Below are 17,332 nucleotides of genomic sequence, written 5' to 3' on the forward strand. Positions count from 1 at the left end.
TCAGGTTTCGTAAGGGTTTTCCCACTTTAAATTTTAAAGAAGATAGAAATTTCCTCCATGATATTCATGGGGAAATTTTAATACAATGTGTGTGTTATCAAAGTATTCTTCTTGAAAATATTCTTACCCAAGATCATCTGGGCTGACTATTTTTGTTTCCCAAGTTTTCACATAAATACATTTCTGATTTTAAAAAAGACTAAGTGTACAGTAGGTCTTATTTTCTGACATACCTCAGTGTCTGTTGGGCCTGGGCTGACCTCTGGGTGGAATTGCACACCAAAGAAGGGTTTGCTTTCATGCATAATCCCCTAAAGGAATAAGAAATAGGAAGAAATTCCTTCTGTAACAATGAATGTTAACCAGGACTGTGTACTACTTAGCGGACAATAAAGTCCAAATAAAAACACTAAGTTAAATGCTTAAAGACATTCTAGCAGCTAACAGCCATAATAAAAACAGGCCAACAAAGACTCAACCAAATGTGGTCCCCTCAATAAAAACAACTGATTTGGTCTTTAGCCTTTGGGCCCTCCTCCCCAGGGTCTCAGAATAAACTCAAATCTTCTTATCTCCAACTCCTAAATTACTTCTCCAAGGGTCTTCTCAAAGGCTACTTCAGAGCTAAGTGAGTCCCAGAGACCCATATGGACTAGGTCCAAACAGATCTCCACCAAATGCCCATTAGCAATCGATGTGAAAGATAGTCACTGATTAACCACTCAAAGAGTGGATCTTAATGAGTCAACTGATGAGAGAATAAGACAGAAATGACTTTTTAAAAAGCAGAGGGCCATGGGAAATAACCTATAAGAGTTCTTATACACACACACATCAAAAAAAGCCCACATAAAAAAGGTATGTGTATAACAGAGTATTAAAAGCCCAGCATTACTCATTGCCAACTGAACAGGTTTATTGAGGGCCCTACCTCATTGGTTTGATCGTTGACATTCACAAAAAGTGGTTTCCAGCCAGCAGGAAGGGTGTTGTCCAGGGCATAGCCATGATTCTGAGCAGTAATGAAAGCCTGTCTGTTTGTGATATTCAAAACAGGCTGATTCTGCCCTCTGGAGGGAAAAGGGGAGAAAGAATAAGGAAAAGGAAAAGTGAAGAGAAGAATATAAATACATTTGTTGTAAAACAGTGAACAAGTAAAGCCTATTAAAATGTGAAAGTTTCAATTGCTTAGTGAAAATTACGCTGTGAGAAAAGTCACAGATTGTTAATCCCAATAATTTTAGCAACAAAAATCAATTCAGGAAGCTTTGCTGTGTGTTAAATAGCAGGTCTATTAAACTTGTACAATTTTAGAAAAGGGAGAACTGCACTCATAACAAAAAGTTAAGAATTGCTCACTAGCTTAACAGAGAGACAAATATAAGTGATTTATTTTAAGGGAACTAGGTAATTTTAAAGCCAGAGAGTGTGGGGGAAATAATAGAGAGATGACTCTGTCCTGAATTATTCTGAATTACACTTCATGCAGGGGGGGGCCGTGGAGGAAAGCTCCATATTAAATAAATTGGCATCATGTGGGGTCAGAAGTAAAACCAAGAGGATTGAAGACTTCCCGGTTCTTAAGTCACACTAGAATCCTACAATGTTAGAAACCAGAACAGTTTCCCTTAGAATATCATTTGATATTCTATCATTTGATAATGTCATTTGATATTACAACCTCAATTTATGCCAAGGGAAGGAAAATAACTTTAAACTACAGCAACGTTATTGTTAGAGAAGGCTGCCTTTCAAAAATGTAATAAAAGTGGTATCGGGTAGTCAGACAACTGTGGACCATGTAATAGTACAGTTATCTGTTTTTTCTAAAGAAAACGGCATGTAGTCTTTTGCGTTTAGTTATTGACAGCATTGCAGATCCAGTTTGACCTGTAAACAGAAGCATAACTATCTCACCTGTTGGCCATGGACATCTTGTAGGTTTTAGCACCAGCAGCCAATCCTGTTATTAAATTTCCTGTACTGATTCCAAACAATGGCTCCTTACGATCACTCTCCAAAACCTAATACAGGGAGAATTTTTATGAACTAGAGTACAGTCCCCGCACCGCCCCCCCAAAATGCTGCCTCTGAAGGAACAAAAATGAAGCATCCTTTTTTTTCTTAATTAACAAGAAAATAGTAATTGAATAAAAAGTTAAGGCTATAGGGGCACCGAGGTGGCTCAGTCGGTCGGGCATCCGACCCTTGATTTTGGCTCAGATCATGAGCTCATGGTAGTGAGATGGAGCCCCTGTGCTGACAGTGCAGAACCTGCTTGGGATATTCTCTCTCCCTCTCTCTCTCTGCCCATCTCCCTCTCATGTGTGTGTACTCTCTCAAAATAAATAAATAAACTTAAAAAAAAGTTATAAATAAGAACATGAGAGGCGCCTGGGTGGCTCAGTCGGTAAAGCGTCCGACTTCGGCTCAAGTCACAATCTCTCAGTCCGTGAGTTCGAGCCCCGCGTCGGGCTCTGGGCTGATGGCTCAGAGCCTGGAGCCTGCTTCCGATTCTGTGTCTCCCTCTCTCTCTGCCCCTCCCCCATTCATGCTCTGTCTCTGTCTCAAAAATAAATAAAACGTTAAAAAAAATAAAAAAAAAACATGACTGACAAATTTGTAGCATTAGAATTCAATAAAATGTACTTAATAAACTAAACAAAATTTAATGTTTCTTTAGAAACCTGAAGGTCTTGTAGGTACCAAAGTCATGGTGAGAAACGTGAATTGTCATTTTACGACTGTACAGAGAGACACATTTGGAGGTTGGACTCCTGCTCTCTTGAATCGAGGACACAATCCCAGTTACTTTGCCTAAAGAAAGGTTCCTTTTGCCTCTGGTACTCTCTCCTCCTTGTTTCCTCCCATACCGTGTCTGCTGACACTGCCTCAGAGGTCATAGACAGGAGTGGAAAAGAATATGGGAATACCTAAAATATATTACAGCCTTTGTGACAGTTACATAGCAGAGTCCCTCCACCTCACACACAGATACACACTACCCCCAGGAGCATTGTACCTTTTTGACATTCTGAATTAGTGGTTGTGCAAGAGCTGGGTTCCCGGGTCCTCCGGCAATTAAAAGCCCATCATACTCCATGTGGGTGAAATCATGATTCCAGGGAACTAAATGCACTTCTGCTCCTCGCTAGAAAAGAAATGCAAAAATAATCAATTTAATAACATTTTTCTTTGCCAAAGTAGAATTTTGCCCAGACCTTCTCTTGATTAACCACTCCCTAATGGGGAAAAAGAGTACATGATTCAAACGAATAATGCTGAGTGAAAAATTCTTTGGTGGCTCACTGTATTTTGTATAATATAGATGGAGCCAGTGGTCAACAGAAAGTGAAGAAAAAAACATGTTTAAAGTTTTGATCCTGAGAAAAATAATGTACTTTCCCATATTTCAGGAGGTTTCAGAGCCTAAAAAAATTCCTGACTGGGTACCCAGGAATATTATTTTCACAAGCTGTGGTAGAGAGTTATTTTAAAAAAAGAGAGAGAGAAATCCATTTTCTGCAAAATTATGCTAGTCTACCTCTCATCTTTTTCAATTTTGCTTTTTTTACCTGACCAAATTTTTTAGCAGCCTCCTTTCCTAGCGTTTTCTCATATTATCTGTAGTATATGTATTGTCATTGAATAATTAGAACTTTTGTATATAGAAGTGGGTAGGAAGACATCTTTGATGGTTTCCCTAGAAACATTTCCTGAGACAAGAATTTGAGAAAAAGAAGTTTATTTAGATGGGTTTCTAAGAAGTGACACTGTGACACACGACAATAAATTATGCATTATCAAGTTTTATAAACACCTAGAGCTTCAGCCCACTGAGGAACTCTGAGTGTGTAGACAACCCACTCTCAAGATAGTTCAGTCATGGGGTAAGAGTTGAGATAGTTACACACTGAACTTCTCTTGACTTTAGGTAGGGGGTGCTCCAGGGATCATTAATTCTATAGTATTTCCTGCCAGTCAATAGGCTCCAACCAACTAAAGAGAGCCCTCAAGCAATGAAGTGCAGGCCTTTGCAACTGGAGGATGGGCTAAATGCCCTATAATGGTGAAATGAGAAAGAGATACAGATAGGCCATCGACAGCATCTGCTACTGAAGAGTCCATGCAAGTTTTTATTAATAAAATGGGCCAGAATTTAAAATCATGATTTAGATCATTTGGCTGATACTCTCGAATGAAGAGAAGGTGAATTGAAGAATTCCTCTGTACTCACAACGATTTTGGTATTATGGAAATATCTGTGTATGTGCGCGTATGAGAGAGAGAGAGAGGAACAGAAACAGAAAGACATAGGTAGGGAGAGAGATGGAGAAGTGGGATAAGGAGAAATCCCAACAAAACAGTATTTAAGGAAACATTATAATGGTTACATTCTCCTGCAGAATTTTTAAGGTTTAATTTTAATTGGTTGCCTAAGAGTTTATATGAAGCAATGTGAAAGTTTGTACTCTATCACGGCATGATCCCTGAAAACATTTGTCACATAATAATTGTACTCCAATGGAGGAGTTCTCCAACTGACTCTCAATTTTTGGTCATCTCTAAACTCAAAGAAAATAAGCATGGCATGTCTCAGAATGTCAGTCAATAAGTGATAAGAAGTCATCACTCTTCTGTTTGTGGCCTTTAAAGATTTTTTAAAAACACACTCCACATCTCTAATTTTAACAGGAATAAATTTTATTTTGTAGATCAAAGAGAGCAAAAAGAGAATGGATCCCCTGACATTCTGAGAGAACACATTAGCTTTCTCTGAAACAGAAAAAGGAAATCAGTTTCACACTAAAAAGATCCATATTACAAATCCTCACCCTCGAGATGCAACAAATTACTTACCTTTACTAGAAGGCGAATTACATTGTTTTTAATGCCACAGTCTACAGCTACCACTTTTGTGGGGTTTCCTTTGCCATACACCTTGACATCCTGCCATTTGAAAACACAGAGAGTGAGAGGGAAAGTCTAGCTGTGAGCAGCACACCAATATCATAAACACATCATATCATAACACCTGAAGATGCTTAGCACTTACATTGGTAACAGGGTGATTGCTGACTACTAGGGAGTGACTGGCGGTTAACAATCAATGTAGAAGAAAGGCACAGCAAGTGCCACAGACTGCACCTTTTCTTATGAAGCAAAGGGTACTTTGCTGTTTTACATAAAATGTAGATTACAGTAATAACGATGGTCCCTGAGAAATTGGTTGCTTCCATAGTTAACAATAATCTCTCCCATGATTTGCCTCATTAACAACCAGTGGCAACGGAATTTTCAAGTATTACCGCCTGATTCAGCACTAGGCAGATGCGGTAATAGATACATCATGCTTTAAATACCACTTGATCTTCAACTTGTAATAAAGGCTGGATGGGGTAGAGCTGTTGTGCATTAGGCTTATGCAGTGGGGCTAATGGATAAAATCAGGATGAGAATCGGATGATTGCTAAGCTAGTGTAGACCACTGGTCTCTTTAGGTTACTATGCATTTATCCGCATTGAAATGATAGGCTTCATAAAGGGATCCCCAAGCATATGATAATCATTACCTACATCTGAAGCACTGCTTGGAGTCAGACCCATTTTCACAGGCATTTACCCAAGAATCAGTTCCCCAAAGTCATAAAAGGAGAAATAATAGAAACAGAAAGCCTAGAGGACTGGGTGCCCACACGGATTTCAGCTTTGAGAATTAGCTAGTATATTCTGAATTTAGGATGATTTCAATGTTTCCAAAAAGTTTTAGATAAAAGTTGCAACCTGGATATTTGAAAGAGTATTTTACTTTAACTGAAATATCTACTCTCTACTCTCCACTCTCCACACACTCTATAGAATGGCAAATGACAATCCTTAGACTGTACTTGAAAAAATATATATAAAGTTTGTCACATTTTTTCTTTAGCTAACTATCCTAAAGAAAAAATACCCCATTCTTTCCATGATCTGCAGAAATTATTGCTGAGCTGATCTATAAATGCTACAGATAATCTCTCTCATCACATAATTTGAAAAAGCATATACTTATTTTTAACCTTAGGCTTCTGCTACAAAATAAAGCAATATTACCATCTAGTTGTAGCTACATCAAATTGCAATTACAAGACAATGAATTAAGTTATCAACCATATCCAAATAAAACTCATAGAATATAGTCTGATACAAATATGCATTTTATCACAGTTACAATGAAATTATTTAATTGCACCAAGCATCAAGAAACAGGGCCAGTTTTCACCATTGCAATCTCTCTCTTCATATGATGTATATAAAAATACAGGTAGGCTCCTTTTTTCTAGTCTCTACACAAATACATTATACGCTCTTCATACAGAATGACAGCAGTTTTAAGCAAGAATTCACAGACACATGAATATATGAATTTGTATTATGACTCCTGAAGAGAGGAATATGTTATGCAGCGTTTTTAACCTCATTACCACAGAATTTTTTTAAGGTGAATTTCTCTAGGTCAACACTTCTCACATGTGGAAAATCCTACACTAGATCCCCAAGGTAGCTCTCAATTCTAAAAGGAAAAATAGCACTTTTTCATGCTGTGTCTCAGACCAAATCACTTCACAGGGAAATGTCTAGAAAAAAATACAGAAAAATAGTTCCATGCCATTTGAATGGACAAATTTTGGAATTAAAAACAAGACATTACTGCATACGGCATGATCAAATTTCAAATATATAAACAATTACATATAATTTAAAATTCACTGTCTTTAACAACTCATCTTTCTTATGCTTCAGCATCCTGTGAATGCATGTCTGAGCCCAACATCAAGGCTCAGTACTGATTGTCTAGGACCTATAATCCTTGTCTCCCATTTCCATGTGAATAGAAATAGGAACAGGAATACCAGATAATATCAACATGTGTTTTCTCTGAGGCTATTAATCAGGCAATTTTCAGTCCTTTAATAACATTTTCTTAAGAAAAGGCCCTGGTGGGGGCACCTGGGTGGCTCAGTCGGTTAAGTGTCCAGCTTTGGCTCAGGTCATGATCTCATGGTTCATGAGTTTGAGCAGTGAGTCGGGCTCAGTGCTGACAGCTCAGAGTCTGGAGCCTGCTTTGGATTTTGTGTCTTCCTCTCTCTCTACACCTCCCCCACTCGTTCTCTCTCTTTCTCTCTCTCTCTCTCTCTCTCTCTCTCAAAAATAAATAAACATTATTTATTTTTTAAATTTTTTTTATTTTTTAAAAATAAATAAACATTATTTATTTTTTATTTAAAAAAGAAAAAAAGAACCTGGTGGACCAAAGTTCTCACAGCTGGAATTCTTCATGAAATGTTGTTCTCCATAGCCATTCTGATTGATGCTAGATCAATGCAAGTAAAAGTTACTAACTTTAAATTTTTGTTTTAACGTTCATTTATTTTTGAGACAGAGAGAGACAGAGCATGAACGGGGGAGGGGCAGAGAGAGAGGGAGACACAGAATCGGAAACAGGCTCCAGGCTCTGAGCCATCAGCCCAGAGCCTGACGCGGGGCTCGAACTCACGGACCGTGAGATCGTGACCTGAGCTGAAGTCGGACGCTTAACAGACTGAGCCACCCAGGTGCCCCAAAAAGTTACTAACTTTAAACGGAATGATTTGTATATTTCAGATGCTATGAGATCCTTTTTTCCCTCAATTCTGGTGCTTCAGGAAGATGACCTCCGTCTCAGTGAAGATTTTGATATTACAAGAAATAAAACTACAAAATGTGAAGGGAAATCTCTCACCTTGGTTGAAACCTCAGCGATCAAATTCTGCTTATTTGGATCCACGAAATCCACAGACTGACCTTCAAATTCAATCTTCCCGAGCATGGTACCCTGTCAAATCAAAAAATTAGACAGTTAAAAGGGAGCAACAGTCAAGGTGCTAACAGGATCCATTCACAGGGACCTACACAGCAGCTCCAAGATCTAAATGTCTTTATAACTACTCAAAACCATCAGCAGAAAGAAGATCCTCATCTTCTCAACCTGGAAAGATGCATGGTACATTTTGAGAAATGCTCTGGGAAGTACAACTCATTTTTTTAGGGCTGAGATTATGACCTGGATTAAACAAGATCAAAAGGCATCAGAATTCAGGCCTCCAAGCTCCAGACTGGTGCCAATTAAACTATTTAGGCTACCTATTCCCTTAGTGCATATGACCTAAAGATAGTTCATGGGAGACATGGACAAAACAATCTATTGAGAAGAAAATAAGAAATCTAAAAATTGTAGAAAATTGAAAAGAATGAGAATTAATTACATTATGATAGTAAAATCCATTCACAAAAAGATGTGAAATGCGGGCACCTGGCTGGTTCAGTCAGTAAAGCATGTGACTCGATCTCGGGGTTATGAGTTTGAGCCCCACATTGGGCATAGAGATAACTTGAAAGAAGAAAAAGAAAGGAAGAAAGAAAGAAAGAAAGAAAGAAAGAAAGAAAGAAAGAAAAAGAAAGAGGGGTGCCTGGGTGGCTCAGTCGGTTGGGTGTCCGACTTCAGCTCAGGTCATGATCTCATGGGTTCGGCCCGCATCGGGCTCTGTGCTGACAGCTCAAAGCCTGGAGCCTGTTTCAGATTCTGTGTCTCCCTCTCTCTCTGCCCCTCCCCCACTTGCACTCTGTCTCCCTCTGTCTCAAAAATAAATACACATTAAAAAAAATTTTAAAAAGAAAGAAAGAAAGAGAAAGAAAGAAAGATGAAATGCCAAGTAAGTCATCAATTTTGAGAAGAAGCATTGAAAATATTCACTGCTTTAGATATGTAAATGTCCAGGTGTCCTTAAGGACCTGAACTTTAAAGAATGTTTAGACCTCTCTGAAGTTTTCACAAATCAGCCTTGCTAGCTGAAGATGGCAAATGTTTTCTTATTATTAGCAATGTCTTGAGATTTACTTATTAGTAAGTCTAGTTTTTTTTCTATTTAGAAAAATGGCATATTACATTTAGTAATCAAGACTTTATTAGGGGTGGGAGGGAGTCAAAATAATTCATTGATTTGCCTTTCTCCAAGGAAATTACAGCATTGAAGGGAAGAGAAAGAAGCTTTTGTTTCCTTTTGAAATGTATTCCTTAAGGGAAGAAGTAGTCACTTGGGAATGAGTGAGGGTAGAATGTACCAGCACATCATTCAAACATGATGGTTATTTCGATGTGATTATTAGACCGGAGTGCTACCTCACACTCTGGGAAAAAGAACTATAAACCACTTTTCACTTCCACGCTGGATTATTATATTTCATGATGGTCTCTATTTACTCTTATCATCCAAATCACAGAATTCCTTGACCATGTTTATGGATCCCTAATTTTGAAATGTGGTTTTCAGTTCTCATTCCTTCTTTTTTTAAAGCATGCTGAATGAAATACAATCTTACCTTTCAACCTAAGATTAACAGAACAGAAAGTCACAAAATATACATTTTTAATATGAACCAACATAGTCAAATATAACCAACATAGTCAAATATAAGAGGCAATACTACTATTTTACCTGTGCTAATCCATTCAGCCTATTTTTTTAATGTTTATTTATTTTTGAGAGAGGAGTGTGTGCGTGGAGGAGGGGCAGAGAGAGGGAGACAGAGAATCCCATGGGTCTCCCGCTCAGGAACTAAGAGATCATGACCTGAGCCAAAAATCAAGAGTCGAGAGTCAGACACTTAACTGACTGAGCCACCCAGGTGCCACTATTCAGCCGAATTTTGAGAACGTAACCACCTGTGATAAAAGAGGGTTCATCTTAAGCCAACATATCACATGAAGAGTACAATATAGTCTTGTAAAGCATTTTTCCAAATCATTAGGCTTGACTATATTTTTATTCACCCGCTGATTCTGCAGCCCAAATTGAATTTCCCAATTTTATTCCCTTCCCATTCAAGTAGCCTTACCACTGTTTACTGCTCCCACAATGCCACTGGGCTAAGAAAACACAAGAATCAACTTGGGATGTACAATCTCATTAACATCTATTCTCAGGAAAATTATGAAGGAGGAAGTAAAAGCAGAGGTGAGGGACAGGATATTGTAAACTCTCACTGTCCTCCTTCTAGTCACGGGTATGTGGTGTGCCTTATTTACAAAGAGCTGTTTTCAGAAAGCTGTTCTTTCTGTGTACAGAGATCCTATGTCAATATACTTTCTAACAGGGAGTCTGCAACAGATTTGCTTGAAGAATCCATTTCACTTTGCAAATGTATCATTTATTATTTTTTCTTTTTTATGTAATACAATTTAATGAAAAAACTTCAGTGGCATTTGGGGAATTTAGTTCATGGTAGTGAAGTAAAGTGTCTTTGTGTTTTGGGATGTGAAGATTTTGTGTATGAAAAAAAAAAAATAGTGTCCTCCTCTCACAACAAGAAAAAGCAAGCAGATGGTGATGAGATATTGTCAAAGGAGGGGTCAGATGTTTCAGCTATGAGATGTGCCAACTAGAAGTTAAACTTACCTTTTATCACCTTGGTCTTTTGAACAGTCTTAAGAAAGAGTATATAATTGAGGTAATGTATGCAGGGCTCATTGGACACACTTATGAAATAGAACTCACTAATTTCACAGATAACCACTCCAAGGAAACCGAACAAATAACAGGAAAAGTGTTGCACACTTTCTAGTTTACATCTTTCAGCATGCCAGCATTCAACTGAGGCAAAATTATTATGCACCTGGTTACCTCCTCCACTGGTCTCACTGTCACATGAGCTGACTTACAAAGGTCTTGACTCACTGGGATAGTGAACACCCAGTGGGCACTCAATATCCTGCTGCCAAGTGAATTAATCTCAAATCCATTCAGCAACAAACATCCCAATCAAGTACTAAGTCTGAAAAATTACATTAGAAATAGTAAAACAGGATGACAGAGGACCAAATGACAGAAATTGGCCAGATTTGCTCTTTCATACTGTTGGATTCCCTGAGCACTGAGAAAAAATATAATATTTAAGTTTATAGAGAGAGAGTATAGTATATATACTATTTTTAATTTATACATATAAGTTATATATGTATATATAAATATACATACACATATATAAAGAATTATATATACACATATAAAGAAACATAGGGTTGGCTAAAGATGATGATCATACCTTATCCCGAATTATTTTAGTCAGCATTCTTGTATCCACTCCATAAATTGCAGGGACCTATAAGAAAGAAAATTTGTAGTGACAGTGAAATTGGAGGAAATAAGATCCAGCATATTGTTTTCAAGTTACAAACTTAGCATCATCTATCTTCTTGAGCAGTAAATAATTTCCCTACTCCTTCTTTACTCTGACCCAGGGTGACTGTGTTGTCAGAACACGGTAAATTGCTGTTCCAGTTGGGAACAGGACTCTGAATACCCAGGACCTTCCACAGAATAAAAAAATGAGAAATTCTGAACATCAATCTTCTGCTATAGTTTCGTTTCTTTTAACACAAGATGTTAAAGAGGCGATGTTATATATTTATATTATTACATGTATTTATATAGATAAATAATGGATTTGTGAACTGCAGAAGCAATCTTATGTAAATACATGCAAATCAATGTTTTGAGCCAAATGTTCCTACTACCTACTACACACTCAACACATTTTTCTGAAGGTGCTTGCTAAGTAATCAGGATGTAATAAGTTTGCCCATCCTATTAGGAAATCAGGCAATACCACCATTTGTTTTCTTTTCTTTGAGTAGTTTGGATAGAGACAGATATGGTAAAATAAAAGGGCGATGAGTTAGGAATCCGAAAAATAAGTTCTAATTTCTTTTCTTCCACCATTTATTTCAGTGATGTTTGGGCAACATGTTTTTCCTCACCTGTACATACATAGAAGGAGGTGAACTGATTACTCTCTTAGACCCTCTTCTACTCTATTCAAAGTGCGTTTTTTTAAATTTTTTTAATGTATATTTATTTACTTTGAGAGAGGGGCAGAGAGAAAGGGGAAGAGAGAATCCCAAGCATGCCCTATGCTGTCAGTACATAGCCCCACAAAGGGCAAGATCTCACCAACTTTGAGATCTTGACCTGAGCCAAAATTAAGGGTCGGAGGCTTAACCAGCTGAGTCACCCAGGCGCCCCTATTCCAAGCACATTTTAAAAACAAACTAACAAGTCATGAATTAAGTTCTTGCTCAAACTGTTAGTTCTTACGCAGAGCAGCTGTCATGTCAGTTCCCTAATGACACAAAGGAAACACTAGAGCGAGGGTCTCCTCAATGACCATTACAAAAATTAGTTGTCTGGGTAAGGGAAGTAAATTCAGATAATGGTTGAGAATAAAATAGTAGTAATTCAGGGGATGACATAAATGCTTTCTTCTCCCTTTCAAAATCTAGAAAGAATGAGACCCAGGAAGCCACAATTAAGATTTCTTGATTTCTCAGAAAGGAGCAACATTTAGCCCCAATACACAGATGCTCATTGGCGTGGCAGAGCTTTCTCGGAATCATATTCTGCCAGTTACGGGCCCCGCACCAATCCAACAAAAAGCAGCTCCGGCAACACTGGAGATGAAGCCAAATATAGCGGGTCCCTTAACTTTAAGTACATCTAACATTCAAACCAGGAGAATCCTGTTACTTTATTACAAAACAATACTTAAACTAAGGAAAGTATAAGATAACGTTTTTAACCCTTTTCACGTACTACTTCAAATAAGATTATATCTAATTATGCGTCATAGAGTCACAACGTTTAAGCTAAAAGAAACTTAACAGCAATCTGTTTATGCTCTCATAAGAGTTAAAGATTTAGAAAGTGTGGTATGGTTACACGACCTGCACAAAATCACACAGCTAGTTGATGGTAAGGCTGGTACTAAAAGCCATTACAGAAATACATACCGTGGTCCTGGGTAAAAGGGGATGGGAAAATTAAGTGGCTCAAGAATATAGAAAATTCTAAAATTTTCTCTAGCCCCTTTCCTCAAAGAGCAGTGCTACCAAGCATGTGCCACCTAGTGGATTACACTAAAAATATGTGGTCCTCAGGGTTTAGAAGAGAATTGGTCCGAGAGAGAGAGAGAGAGAGAGAGAATTAGTCCAGGCAGTGCAGCCTGCGTATTTCTCACCTTTTCTTCTTGTAGCCACTGCCCAAGACTCTTGTTAGCCAGCCAGTGGTGGTAGTCATCGCTATAGTTCAGAACCAGCAAACCTGCAACCTAGAAACAGAGTTGTTTGAAAGGCGTGACCACGAAATATTACACAATTCTTGTGATTTGTCATAACAGTCAGTTTGCATTTTTTTAAAAAGGTTTATTATATCCATTGATACAAGGCTTAAAATCCTTGGGACTTGAAGGAAAAGGAACAGGATCAACATTTTTCTCTTAAAATATACCACTGTTGCCTTAATTACCATGTTGAGGAAAAGTCTTAGCCCAGTTGCTAACTCCTGTCCCCGACTTCTCAGCACCCTGGTACCTTTTCTCCATGGAATTTGTCAATAATCTAGTTAATAATCATTTGTTTAATGTACATGAAGAATAAATAATTTTTGGCTACATTTAAAGGAGACTGAGAAATACGGGGAAAATTATGAGAAATAGAATTAATCTAAATGATCAGTCCAAGTCATTCAAAAATAGAGTGGCAAAAAAACCAAAAAAGAATGAAAACATAGAGTGATTAATTTGGAGTACACGTTTTTTAATTGTTTATATGGTCCACATTCCTAATAGTATCCAAATTTATTTTGATTAGGAAATCTTAATGTGTTTACTTTTAAAATGGCATACAAGTTATCTTTTATTCATCCTCTAAATAAGATAAGATTAAAAAGCAAATAGTTGATACAGAGTTGATTACCAAGGATCTTTTAAAGGGTAATTCATCACTATTTCTTGCAGCATAGTTGTCATTTAGACTCATAACAACATCTTTCCAAATTAAGCCAAGTTTCATCCAAGGCATTAAGAACAAATGCAAAGTGTCATGAAAAATGAAATTCAAAATAATGTAATGTTAAAAATTATTCTCATATACATGGGAATAAAGTTGAGAACATGAATTTAATGGTTTGTACTACAGTATTAGAGAGAAACTTTGCCCACCCTAGATTCTTCAAAATAAATCAACTATCCCCCCTTCAGTTGAGACTTCTTCTTTTTTTATGTTTATTTACTTATTTTATTTATATTTTTAAATGTTTATTTATTTCTGAGACAGAGAGAGACAGAGCATGAGTGGGGGAGGGGCAGAGAGAGAGGGAGACACAGAATCTGAAGCAGGCTCCAGGCTCTAAGATGTCAGCACAGAGCCCGACGCGGGGCTCGAACTCACAGACCATGAGATCACGACCTGAGCCGAAGTCGGACGCTTAACCGACTGAGCCACCCGGGTGCCCCTTATGTTTATTTGTTTTTGAGAGAGACAGAGTGAGAGTGAGCAGGGGAGGGACAAAGAGAGAGGGAAACACGGAATCTGAAACAGGCTCGACTCCAAGCTGTCAGCACAGAGCCTGACGCGGGGCTTGAACTCACAAACTGTGAGATCATGACCTGAGCTGAAGTCAGATGCTCAACCTATTGAGCCACTCAGGCGCCCCAAGACTTCTTGTTTTTTTTAGAGTAGACTCCACATCCAACATGGGGCTCAAACTCACGACCCTGAGATCAAGAGTTGCATGCTCTAGCGACTGAGCCAGGCAGACACCCCAGATGGAGACTTTTTAAATAGTCGTCGCTGGCACTACCTTAATTCCATCAGACTCCAAATATTTGCTGAGTCCCAGTTCATCCAGGGCAGTAGTGTCAGGGGCTCCACCATTCCCAATAATGGGATTGGCCATGGTGAGAATCTGTCCCTTGTAGGCAGGGTCAGTAAGGGCTTCTGGGTACCTGAGTAAACACGTCAAAAAATTACCAACAAAAAAAATGCACGTAACTACAAAACTACAACATACATACATGCTCTTAACTATTGAACCCTTGAAAATGACAGAACATGAGATTAAAATCCTGTAAACCTGCTTCTAGATTTTAGAAAATCTAGAAGATGAAAATGTATCCCATGATATGACTGATATGAAAAGACAAACTGATTCTTTTTTTTTTTAATTTTCATTTGAGTATAGTTGACACACAGTGTTGCGTTAATTTTAGGCCTACAACATAGTAATTCAGCGTCTCTATGTGTTATGCTCTGCTCACAAGTGTAGCTACCATCTGTCGTGACACGAGGCTATTACGGTATCACTGACCATATTCCCTATGTGGTACCCATTATTCCTGTGACTTATTTATTCTATAACTGGAAGCCTGTACTTTCCACTCTCCTTTACCCATTTTGTCCTTCCCCCACCCCTCTTTCTGGCAACCGTATAGTTTGTTCTCTGTACTTGTGGGTCTGATTCTGCTTTTAAAACAAATGGACTCTTAAGTACTAAGGCATATTCTCATAATTTTCATTCCCTCAATTTCTTAAAATTTTTAATTCCTTACAATTTCCTTCACAGGGTCTTCATTGTTTTTTAATATTTTTTTAAGTTTATTTATTTGAGAGAGAGAGAGAGAGAGTGCATGCACACAAGCAGAGAAGGGGCAGAGAGAGAGAAAGAAACCCAAGCAGGCTCCACACTGTCAGTGCAGAGCCCCACGTAGGGCTCGAACTCACGAATGGTGAGATCATGACCTGAGTCGAAACCAAGAGTCAGACGTTTAACCGACTGAGCCACCCAGACGCCCCATAGAGTCTTCATTTTTTAAATATTGTTCTATTTAAAGTTTGCAGATATCCTGAAGTTTCCACTTGTCTACCAGACATGAGTCCAAACTAATATTTACTGTTAGGGCCAATATCACCAAAATATTTACTGTCAAATATTTTTAAGTTTTTTAAAAAATATCATTTAGGAAACTGAAGAGAATCCTTATTACATCAATGGTGGCTGCATGGGTATATATGTTTATTAAAATTCACTGAACATTTAAAATGAATGAATTAATATCTATACCAGAATTAATAACATAAATGTAGTAGGTTTTTATTTTAAAGTCCGGAGAAAGGGAAAAAAAAGATTACATGTATTCTATGAAAGAATTACTCAATGAAGTTGATTTTTAACATAGCTTTAGAAAAAGGTATATAACTTGGAGTTATTATCAACTTAGAAAAGAAAATCAACCCCACAAAAATTGACCTCAAGCACTTCTGACTTCTAAATCAAAAGACTCCAAACAACTAATTTAAAGTACTGATGTGGAATTAGGGAGGAATGCATTAGGTCTTTATTTGAAAATTAAAAACACATAAATTCTAGGGGTGCCTGGGTGGCTCAGTCAGTTAAGCGTCTGACTTCAGCTCAGGCTGTGATCTCACGGTTTGTGGGTTCGGGCCCCATGTCGGGCTCTGTGCCGACAGCTCAGAGCCTGGAGCCTGCTTTGGACTCTGTGTCTCCCCCTCTCTCTCTGCCCCTCCCCCGCTCTATGTCTCTCTCTCAAAATAATAAATAAAAACACATATACTCTCATTTTTATTATATATATATACATATATATATGCTTATATATCACTCTTATTCTTAGTAGTAAGGAACATTATTCCAGTAAATACCAGGTGTTATCTATAACTATTCCATGCACTGGAATCTATTGCAAGTGTGGCCCCCTTCTCGCATTTTCACTTTCTGTAGAATGAGTTAAACCAAATCTTTCTTGTAGATTATTAGTGAAAATGAATGTAAGTGCTAAGGGGGACAGAATCAACAACCTTGAAACCAATACAGTTCAACACAGGAAGTCGTCAACATAAATTCTTCAACCCCATCCAGACAAGCTCCTCCCAGAACTACTTTTGTCAATAGAACACTTAGTCTTTCAGCTCAGCAAACCCTTAGGTGACTAGGTGCTCTCATACTTATCCACACCTCCATCAGCTAATTTCTCAGATGCCTTTCACCTGTCAGGAACTGCCAATTTTTTAACCAAGGCTTACACACAATAAAAATGCATTTCTTGAAGATGAAAAACAAAATAACACCTTTAATTACCAACCACCTTACTGAGTGAGCCACACAATGAATGAAAACAACAGTTCTCAATGGAAAATAGGGTCTGTGGACTAATCTACTAATGAATGCCTTTTCTTACATCAGAAACATCTTTAATTAATTTAATTTTACTTCCCTTTCTTCTTTCTCTCCATAAAAGAACTGGCCATTCCCTTTAAACATATGCTTACAATACTCTCTCCAGTAAATGAATAAATACAGCTTGTCCTAGAGAACTGCAGCATTAGAAGCAAATTAATCCATCAGGTCCTGTTTGACTTTTGTGATGTGACAAGATTTATTACCCATAATCTATCACAGAG

The 17,332-nt window shown here is 37.8% G+C and overlaps 1 protein-coding gene across 1 annotated transcript in view; it reads right to left on the reverse strand.

Moving 5' to 3' along the window:
• The window catches only part of CPS1 (carbamoyl-phosphate synthase 1), a 127,533-nt gene that overhangs the window by 86,299 nt on the left and 23,902 nt on the right, over positions 1-17,332 (reverse strand). Inside the window, exons 3-11 of the mRNA XM_047084849.1 lie at positions 14,715-14,859; positions 13,093-13,182; positions 11,122-11,178; positions 7,763-7,855; positions 4,861-4,950; positions 3,023-3,151; positions 1,918-2,024; positions 932-1,070; positions 234-311 (exon numbers count right to left, since the gene is read on the reverse strand). Of these exons, the coding sequence (XP_046940805.1) occupies positions 234-311; positions 932-1,070; positions 1,918-2,024; positions 3,023-3,151; positions 4,861-4,950; positions 7,763-7,855; positions 11,122-11,178; positions 13,093-13,182; positions 14,715-14,859 (928 nt within the window). The remainder of the gene's footprint in view (positions 1-233; positions 312-931; positions 1,071-1,917; positions 2,025-3,022; positions 3,152-4,860; positions 4,951-7,762; positions 7,856-11,121; positions 11,179-13,092; positions 13,183-14,714; positions 14,860-17,332) is intronic.

Source organism: Lynx rufus, unplaced genomic scaffold (assembly GCF_022079265.1).
Source record: "Lynx rufus isolate CCGP_SWC_20201006 ecotype Redwood Valley unplaced genomic scaffold, mLynRuf1.p SCAF_2, whole genome shotgun sequence".
NCBI classification, from domain to species: Eukaryota; Metazoa; Chordata; class Mammalia; order Carnivora; family Felidae; genus Lynx; species Lynx rufus.